Source organism: Mycteria americana, chromosome 16 (assembly GCF_035582795.1).
Source record: "Mycteria americana isolate JAX WOST 10 ecotype Jacksonville Zoo and Gardens chromosome 16, USCA_MyAme_1.0, whole genome shotgun sequence".
Taxonomy (NCBI): Eukaryota; Metazoa; Chordata; class Aves; order Ciconiiformes; family Ciconiidae; genus Mycteria; species Mycteria americana.
This window is the reverse complement of record NC_134380.1, coordinates 323960-334562: the sequence shown is the minus strand read 5'-3', so window position 1 is coordinate 334562 and position 10603 is coordinate 323960. Positions and strand designations below refer to the sequence as shown.

General features: G+C 42.0%; 1 protein-coding gene across 1 annotated transcript in view; it reads right to left on the bottom strand.

Annotated features, from left to right (window-relative positions):
* Positions 1 to 1685: 1685 nt before the first annotated feature.
* GLP2R (glucagon like peptide 2 receptor) overlaps positions 1686 to 10603 on the bottom strand; it is a 43996-nt gene continuing 35078 nt past the window's right edge. The window contains exons 12-13 of the mRNA XM_075518772.1: positions 4348 to 4389; positions 1686 to 2018 (exon numbers count right to left, since the gene is read on the bottom strand). Of these exons, the coding sequence (XP_075374887.1) occupies positions 1686 to 2018; positions 4348 to 4389 (375 nt within the window). The remainder of the gene's footprint in view (positions 2019 to 4347; positions 4390 to 10603) is intronic.

Sequence of the window (10603 nt, the reverse complement as noted above, 5' to 3'; positions counted from 1 at the left end):
GCTTCTTGACCTAGTGCTAGTCAATGAATTTATCTGTTCTTTGCAAGAAAACAGTATATCATAACTGGTAAAGTTTACATGTCTAAACATTTGTAGACTGATGAATAATTTTTAAAAGCATTGGTAAGTTATATAAGATACATAAACTTAGTCTGCTCAAACAACACATTGAAGATATAGGCAATCTATCTCAAAAAAGTGGCATTTGCGGTTGTAAAGCTTCAGCAGGAGTCTAAGGACAAAGCCACCCCATGGGGAGATGTAGAAGCAGGGAAAGCCAGAAGGGCAGACACAGTGTTGGCACATGGTGGAGAGAAGATGAATAGAGCCCACAAGCAGCCCTGAAAATTATTTGTTTGACATACAGTGTTTTCACAGAATCGCAGACTGGTTGAGGTTGGAAGGGACCTCTGGAGGTCACCTGGTCCAACCCCCCTGCTCAGGCAGGGCCACCTAGAGCCAGTTGCCCAGGATATGTTTTATTACATTTGCAGGCATTTATGTTAAAATAAGAGTGCTTGCCAGTGAAGTAACAGGAAAAATTCATAACAAATGCTATGTAACTGGCTGCAGGCTAGATAGTTACACGTGTGTGCCTGGGGTATATGTTTATATTGTAGATAGATATTGCCCGCTAATCTTTCTGTTGCCTTTTTCTTTTTTCTTTTCAGTATGCCAGTTGGATTGTGTTCACAAGTTTGGAAACTGGGTCATAGAATATTAACAAAATTAATTGAATTTCATAGGTCTCTGGGTGAGCTGTATGGGACAATTAAAATTTCATCATGGTTCTTGTTAAATGCTGGATGAAGGATTTCACAATATTCTTTTGGTGCTGTCACAATCCCATGTCATTATCTATTTCGGGTCCCCTGGGAGGAAGGTGGAAGTGGCACTTACCACTGATCTGTTTTGTCATGTGGGCCACAGGTAGGGCAAACCTGCAGATGCATCAGAATGTGTGGCTTGTGTCAAAAAAATAGTGCAAACAAAAATGAACAAAGAAAAATTGTATAAAAACATTTCATTTGGGCACTTTGAGAAGAAAACATTTTGGTCTTTCATTTCATAATGACATTTCCGGCACTAAACTTTAAGTGAAGGTGCTCAAAAATACAAGCAAAAGTTTGTTTCTTCCCAAGTTGGGTTTTTTTTTCCACTAATATATAAAATTCCTTTCATTTTGCTTAAACAAAATGTGTCTGGTTTGCCCTGAAACTGTTTTTTTGAGATGAGGGATGATTCACTCTGCGGAGAGAAGAGCCTTCTACACACTTACCTCTATTTATGAAGCACACCTATGAAAGAGAAAACCAAACAACTTCTTTATTATGCGAGTAGAATGGCAGTCAAGCATGGATGAAGCTGCGGGGACACAATGTGCGTGTCTAGACTCTACTCATTTCCAGAGTACATCCTGCTCCCCTGTGTACATGTCTTTCAGCATCCGTTACCTTCCAGACTGGTCAACTCAAAGCATTTTCTGATCCAGCAAACCTCTTCTACCCCAGCCACACAGGCTAGCAACATCCCGATCAACATTTTTCTCAGATTAAGAAAACTGGGACAATTGGGATATTAACTGCTTGCATTGCGCATCCCAGAGATCTGTGCAGTCTGGACGTGAGAGAAGATCTTTCAAAATACTGTGGTTGTTGGAAGGTGCTGTCCTAGTGGACAGCTTTCTAAATCTCACTTTCTTCAAAGACTTCCTCAGTTGTCTCTCCAGTGGTGACTTCTCCTTCGCTGCTGTCTGACATGCTTGCCCGTGGACGAGATGGGAGAGCACAGCCTGGCTCTGGGCTGAGATCTGTCCTCGGTCTCCCTAGCACCTGCTGGAGCTGCATGCCCCAGGGCTTGCTTGCTTCCAGGCGCAAGTGGTGTTTGCTGCTGAGGTGCTGTTTTTTTCGTTTCTGTGAACATTTCCTGAGGTATTTTTCCCCAAGAAAGCAGAGTTTGCAGCCAAAGGGATCTGCCAGCAGGAAGCGAGACCACTGCTTCTGGAGCTCTGCTTTCACCTGAGGGGGAGAAGAAAACAGTCTGTCCACAGTGATGGCTTGTGACCACCCTGCAGTCCACTAGTTGTGGACTATGCTAGTTGTAAAATGAGAGTGACCGTGGAAGCGCTGAGCTTTCTGTCCCTTTGGGGTGCACTGCACACCTGGCAAGGTCCTTGTAGGGTAGAAACAGACTTGTTTGCTAAATCAATCTTAAGAGTCCACCCTCTTCACTCTAACTTAGGAAAGCTTTTCCTAGCCCCTGAATCTCTGATACACTGTGATCCTAATGCGTGCATGTGGGAGAGCTCAAGTGACTTTCATGTTTACAGCCTGATGAAGTAAGGAGGAGGAAAGCCCAAAGGCTGTGGAAATGACCACGCAGCTTTGCTGGAGTGTTATGCTTGGATATCTGGTTTGTTTTGTTAAAGCTTTTTATCTGGCAGCCTGCCTTAAACCCTCAGTACTGAGTGTCCCGCTGCCTGCATCACCCGAGCCAGTGCTGCAGAGGGAGGGCAGGCTCCAGGCCCACACAGAGGAGCAGGACGTGCCCCTACTCTAACCAGCAGGCCCTTTGGCCTGAGAGCTCAGCTGGACCAGGAGGTGGAAGGCCAAAAGAGCAACTTTTAACTGCTGATGAGAGATGCTAGCAGTTCTGTGCCCTTCACAAATGTTAGACAAGTACTCCTGTATTGCAGGCAAGTGCCAGCTCTGTTTTTTATTTAAGTAGTTCTGAAATTGCTCCAGGTTTCCTTGTTAAATATTAGGAACATATGGCCTACCTTTTGGATAAAGCCCATCTCGTTTGTTTCACTGGTGCCTTTAAGAAGTTGTCCAAATTCATGTACCTGTGTCAGTGTAGTGTGTGCCGTGCCAGCTGGCTGTGCCAGGCTCTAAAGTGCTACTGACGCTGGATACGTGTCTGTTAACTGCAAGTAGTGGAGGTCTGCACCCGGACCAAATATAAGGGAAGTACAGACAGTGAGATTAAACTTAGAAAACATTTAAAATTAAGTGAGATGAATTCCCCAGCCTACATAGCATCATTTTCTGAGGTACCTTGTAGCAAGTCAGTGTGATAAGGCAAAGGCAGCATGCAGCTGTGATGGCGATGAAGGCACTGGGTTGTATGGGCAGGAACAGAGCCAATAGGTCAAAAGAAGTGATTGTTCTCCTTTACTCAGTAACTGTAGACTACCTCTGAATACTGCATCGAATTTTGAGCCTCCAGTACAGAAACTGTGTTGATAAGCTTGAACTTATCAGCAGAGATCAGGGCTGGAGCACTTGCCCTGTGAGGAGAGGCTGAGTGAATGGGACTCATTCACACTGAAGGCCTAGATACTGCCTGTGAGGAGATCATGGAAGAGGTGGAGCCAGGCACTCTGCAGAGGTGTTTGGTAGGGACACAAGAGACAGTGATTATAAATTGAAATAAATCAGAGAAGTTCTAACAGAATATATGGAAAAGATGTTTCCTCCTGAGTACAGTGCAGCACTGGAGCAGAGGACCAGAGAGTAGTGGAACCTCTGTCCTTGAGAGGGGTTCAAAGCTCAGCTGGACAAAACCCTGAGCAACCTGGTCTGAATTCAGTCTTCACCTGAAGACTGGTGAAGGGCAGGTTAGTTTTCTTTACTGTCATCTAAGGTTTAGCTTTCTTTACACATTGGGTAGGTTAGCTTTCTTTACTGTCATCTCCTTGCATAAGAGCCATCACTGGTCTCCCTAAATCCTGGCATGGAGCAAATTCAACCCCCAGCTGTCCCTTGAGGCATAGCAGGAGACAACTTCCAGACAAGGAATCCTCTCACATCAATTTTAGGGATGTCCTGAGCAGTGCATGCATGAAATTATTTTTTCAACATGTTGTTGTCTAAGATATTAAATCACCCCAAATTTGGTTGCTTCACATGGACTTTAGGGGTAAACTAAGAGAGGGTTTAGCCTGGCCAAACATGAAGTCTGGGATTCCAGCTGATTAAAGGAGAGGGGTTTAGGTGGCTGACCATAAGCCTCTACTGGTATTTCAGACACCCCAGGGTATCCATACCTCCACAGTGCTATAGCCACTCAGGCTTCAGTGGAAATACTTTGCATTTGAGTCCCAAACCTGTGAGACATCTTGCTGTTCTCTTCGTACAAAACAATTACACCAGTTCAAAAGAATGCACACATGCTCTCAAATAAGCAGAGCTATACTTTACTAATACACTGTACTAATCAACTAATCATTAGTTTTATTTTCTAATCATTAATATACTTTTAATGATTTTAATATCTTTTACTTTACTAATCATTAATATACTTTACTAATCGACTACAAACTTTTCTCATAGCATTGTCTCTTACCTCTTCATTAGCAAAGCAATATAAAACTGCTACAAGAAAACCCTGTAAGAGAAAGACAGTAAAAGGAAAAAGTTAGAGTGTACAGGAAATACCTGAAGTTTTAGTTTAAAGATGATATTAGCATTAAAGCTGTAAGTATAAACAATGCTGCTTAATTTTCAAAAAGGAAACTAGTCGCCTGTATTTACTTATTATTGAAGTACCTATTAACTTGTTTTCATATGGTGCCTTAGCAAAAGTAGGGAACATTTGGTGCAGATGCTGAAGAACAGAGACTATACAACCCAGTTTGATCTTCCATGTTATCTTCATTTTGCTACCGCATAATTTTTTTTTTTTTCAAACTACTGCTGTTATACTGTGACTGCTGCTATTTCTAAACATGGTAAAACAAAAAAATGCAGCTTGGGGTCTTATATTATCCATGTGCTTGTTTGAATTTGCGAATGAGACTACTGAGAGGGATCTCATTTGGGTGCTTTTTAAAAATTAGTGATATATTAGGTGATTAGTGCTAGTTTAAGGCTCCGCTGTATTAAGTGTTATGGCTATTTTGAATTGCCATTTTTCCTTTGAAATTGATTTAAATAAAAACCTTTTTAAAAAAAAATAAATCCTAGAGATAAAACTTGTTTTAAACCAACCCCAAAATTACTCTTTCCATTTTCCTCCTGTCTGTATTTGATCTCAGATACAGCTTACATGCATGCATCTCAGCCTGACAGTCTGGCACAGAGATGCAGATTTATTACCATTGCTTCAGGAAATACATTTCTTTTGGTATGTCTAAACACATCTATGACACAAATTCTGATGAAGAGAATAAATACTACTGACTATCATTCCCGAGGCAATGTTCATATCACAAGTAAAAAGGTGTCATAACCATATATAATACAGCTGACATAATTCAATTGTTTTCATACTCGCACTTTTCCAGAAATGTTTCTGTTTTTCTCAGACAAAAGCTTAAAAAGAAATTCACATACATAGCAGCTTAAATATTTTTTCTTAATATCTAGCATTAACCAATAGCATTTTGAGCCTCCTGGTAATTTTCTAGCAATCCTGAAAGGTTTGGAGCCATTAATTCCTCAAGCATATCTGCAGTAAGTATGAAAAATAACAGTTTATCTGCCACACCAGTGGAAAAGGAGGCAGGAGAAATAGCAATCATAATTGCTTTTTTCCATGTATTTTATTTCTACTATATTTCATGCTTCACCTGGGTTATGGTAGCAAGATATAGGTAATTTTGACATGTCATTTATCAATGTAACTTTTAAACAATCCTTTGCATCTGAATTATTTCACAGAAATATGCAAAAAAATATTACAAAATATTGTGGTCATTAGAGTTTATAATAGGTAATATTTTACTACGAGGATAAATTTTAGAACAGTAGTTACAGAAGACTCAAAAACCATGGAGAGAGTTCTGATGGATAAATACAGATTTAATAGCTTAAAAAGCAGCTTTTTATGCAGAACTGCTTCTGCACTTGGAGATAGTTCTCTTTTTTTGGGTAGAAAGTCCATGAAAATGTCTCTACTGGGTGGGCTTTTTTGTGTTCTGAGCATGAGCTCTAAATTTGGCCTCACAAGCACCACAAGCAGAACTAGGATCTAAACTACATGGTGCTGTTAAGTCCTGTGACTGCTAAGCCTGATGATACCCACTACCAGAAATGTAGAAGCTCACCAGATTAGGAGAGGACTTTGTGAATACTAGTGGCACTTCGGTGTTGAATGTAAATCCCTATGTGAATTTAGTTCAGTGCTGCTGCAAGATCAGAACATGCAGTGACAGGCAGAAGCACTGTAAAGTCATACCAGAAGGTGAAAAATTCAGTTGATTATGCATGTTTGATGTTCATTTTATATCCTGATTTCTTTAATGCTTCCTCATATTCTTTTTTTTTGCAATACATGGAACTTCATACTTAGAAGCCTTTCCTGTATGCCATGAGTTCTAAGGTATACATTTTTAAAATTATCACAGTGTGAGGGAAAAAGAAGAATCAGAAATTCAGAAGAAATGTTCATTAGCATAATAACCAATAGGAAGGGATAGATGCATGTGTAAACCTCACAGTTGTTCTTCAGTTCTATTGACAATGGCAACATGATAAATTACTCATTAAATAACTAGGTTTTATCCACCAGAAACCAGTATTTTTTCCTGTGGCTAACAGTTCACATGCACCAGTAAGCCAAGATGTTTAGGTTGTTCCACTTTCTAAAGCAAAAAAGCATCATATCTAGAGCAGAACTCATATTTAGAATTTAATTTTGTGGTCCTTGAAAATGTTTGAGTTAAAACCTCCAGATGAGATCCCCGAGGTAATTGTTTTTCTTTAACAAAACAGTTTAACTGCTTTTTAAATCTACTGAGAAGATTTACAGACTAAACAAATGTAATTGTGTACAGTTTATGTGCTTTTTTTGCTAATCCCTTCACAAATAATGCTGTAGCTAAAAAACAGAATCTGCAGTAAACATTCTCTAAGATCTTTGGGTATTTTCAAAAGAAGTTTTGCTTCTAAAGCGTGCCATGTAGTCGAGCGCGTGCATGTTCCTCTAAAAGGAATGAAGTTTGTGTTTTCCAGCAGGGATGAGTAAGCTATCTTCCATATCAGATTTCTTTTTACAAGCCAGTAAATAAAATTTTCACTTAAAATGATTGTGTTTCTTAAAATAACATCTGGTCACTGCAACCTCTCCAAGTAAGGATATGTCTAACTGAGGAACGTGTACTTCAACACCATGTCAGCTGGCCCCCTTAGGATGGTGGCTCTGTGTGAACTCCCTTCTGCCTGCCTGGACATTTTTCCCCTCAAGCTGTAGTGGAAATTTTTCATTAGAGTTTCAATAACAGTGTCAAAGCACTGATGCATATATATGCCAGAGCACTCGTGCATACATACAGGTTAGAAACAAGGATCACCATAAATTGCGGGAAAAGTGCAATAATGCTTTGATGACTTCATGTCTCAGACTGGAGAAGAGGGCAGACGTATGGCAAAGTAGTGAGTATGTGAGTAGTAAGGACTTCTAGCCAGAGATATTGCTGGGTGCCTCATTAAAGAAAGAAGACCTGGAAACTGGTGTCCTGTCTCACCAAGAAGGTCAAGGCAGGAAGATAAGGGTAAAGGACAACTTTGCTAAGCAGGTAGTTTAACGGGAGTGCTACCTGAAAAAGTCATTACTCAGCAGCTCTGCAGAACACAGATTGAAGCAGACAGCAGTGCTTTGTGTGTGCAGAATGACTGGCGTGTCCAGTTCTTAGCCTTTGTAAACTGGGGAGTAAATAGTTACAGTGAAACACATGTATATTTGTGCATAAGCAGTTATCTGAAAATCACTATTTAGTTTCAGTAACAGCTAGCTGTGGAATTTGGACTACTTAGGATTGACCATTGTAATGGAGTGCAGCTCTTCACACCTTCATGCTTGCATCCAAGATATAGATAGAGGGCGCAGAGCTGCCAGAGCTACACTCATTCCTTTGCTACCTGAAGTTTCTGCCTACTTGCACACTACTAAGGCAGGGTGACTGGAAGGGAGTCAAGTGCATAAACAGCTCTAAAACAATCTGCTGACTGTATAGGGGAGAAACTTCTTTTCCACCTGCAGATGCTAGTCCATCTGTCTGTTCCACCCATGTGAGTGCTCTGACAAATTTTCTCTTAGCTCTAGAAATTTGTTCATGAGTACAGTACTTTTTGTGAGTGTAATATAGGAGGTCATAGTGTCACTTTGCAGATATGGTGAATGAACACATCCTTTAGGGAACTGAAGCCCAAACTTGGGATGAGGACAGACATTCTCATAGTTACGATTTTTGGGGGTTAGAAAAGCTTGATACACAGGCATTTCAAATGGAGTATTGCAGGAATGAACCTCGTTTTTACTCTTTTGCTTGAAGAATTGTTGGTACTTCCTGAACTGCCTAGTTCTTTCAGAAGACAGCAAGAAAGCTCTTTCTCTGCTCAGGAAAGTTAAATTGCTACCTGATTTACCTTGTGTGCCTTCTGAGACAACTGGATATATGGCAACTCCATTAAAAAGAGACTCTCTTAAAATCTTAGTTAGAATTTATGAATGGTATTGCATAAGGACTTGAACTTTATGGAGTCTCCTTTTATAGTTATTTGTAACCAAAATGGGAAGAGTTCTCCTGTTGGTCAAGCTGAAATGATTAACAGGAGGAAAACCAGCTCCATATAGAGATATGGGAGTAGATGAGACACGGGTTTACAGGTGTGGACTTTGCCAGACTTAAATCTTGGGAACCATGGGAGGAAAACATAGAGGTGACCTTTTTATTGCTGGGAGGAAATACCAAAAGTCCTTTAATCAGTAGGAACGTGGCAAATAAAAGCATTTAAGGGTTAGGAAACTATATGCAGTGGGGAGTTAAACGCTGGGACCCAAGTTTGAATACTAGGGCCTACAGAAGTGCAATTTTTCCCAAGTGTCAAGTTAAGTGCTAAGCTCCTGTGTATACTGAATAGGGTGAAGGATGGGGCACTGGGCACCTAGACTGGGACTCAAAATAGCCCAGTAACTGGAAGCTGGGATGCAAGGCAACCAAGAAAAAAATGACAAAGCAGAAAATGCAACTGCTTCAGTTATTCCTTGTGTGGCCTTAGACACCTGTGTTAAGGATCCAGCTAGGATCAGGCAAGGAAGGGAAGAGATCAGCATGGCTGAGTTGAGACATGCTGGTCAAACTAAAGAGCAAGAGGGAACTGCACAGGCAGTGGAAGCAGGGACAGGTAACCTGGGAAGAGTATAGCGACACTGCCTGCTTGTGTAGGGATGGGGTCAGGAACGCCAAGGTACAGCTGGAGCTGGTACAACTTGGCCAAGGTACGACTTGGCAAGGTACAACTTGGCAAGGGATGCAAAGAATAACAAGGGCTTCTACAGGTATATCAACGAGAAAAGGAAAGTTAAAGAAAGCGTACCTCCACTGATGAACAAGAATGGTGACCTAGTATCAACAGATGAGGAGGAGGCTGAGGTACTCAACAACTGTTTTGCTTCAGTCTTCTCTGGCAACCACTCTCCTCACCCCTCCGGAGTCAATGGACAACGTGTTGGGGACCATGGGGGTAAGGCCCCTCCCATTGTAAGGGAAGATCAGGTTCATGACCACCTGAGGAACCTGAACATATATAAGTCTATGGGACCTGATGAGATGCATCCCAGAGTCCTGAGGGAATTGGCTGATGTAGTTGCCAAGCCACTCTCCATGATACTTGAAAAGTCATGGCAGTCAGGTGAAGTCCCTGGTGACTGGAAGAAGGGAAACATTGTGCACATCTTTAAAAAGGGTAGAAAGGATGACCCTGGGAGCTACTGACCTGTCGGCCTCACCTCTGTGCCTGGGAAGATCATGGAACAGATCCTCCTAGAAGTTATGCTAGAGCACATGGAGGACAGGGAGGTGATTCGAGACAGCCAACATGGCTTCACCAAGGGCAAGTCCTGCCTGACCAACCTAGTGGCTTTCTACAAGGGAGTTACCACATCAGTGGACAAAGGAAAAGCAATGGATGTCATCTATCTGGACTTCTGTAAAGCCTTTGACACAGTCCCCCACAACATCTTTCTCTCTAAATTAGAGAGATATGGATTTGATGGGTGGACTATTCAGTGGATAAGGAATTGGTTGGATGGTTGCATCCAGAGGGTAGCGGTCAATGGCTCAATGTCCAGGTGGAGATCAGTGACAAGTGGTGTCTCTCAGGGGTCTGTACTGGGACCAGTGCTGTTCAATATTTTCATCAATGACATTGACAGCAAGATCAAGTGCACCCTCAGCAAGTTTGCAGATGACACCAAGCTGAGTGGTGCAGTTGACACACCAGAAGGACGGGATGTCATCCAGAGGGACCTGGACAAGCTGGAGAAGTGGGCCTATGTGAACCTCATGAGGTTCAACAAGGCCAAGTGGCAGGGTCCTACACCTGGGTCGGGGCAATCCTCGGTTTCAATCCAGGCTGGGGCATGATGTGATCGAGAGCAGCCCTGAGGAAAAGGACTTGGGGGTACTGATGGATGAAAAGCTGGACATGAGCCGACAATGTGTGCTCCCAGCCCAGAAGGCCAACCATATCCTGGGCTGCATCCAAAGAAGCGTGGCCAGCAGGTCGAGGGAGGTGATTCTGCCCCTCTGCTCTGGTGAGACCTCACCTGGAGTACTGCATCCAGCTCTGGAGCCCTCAGCACAAGGACATGGAACTGT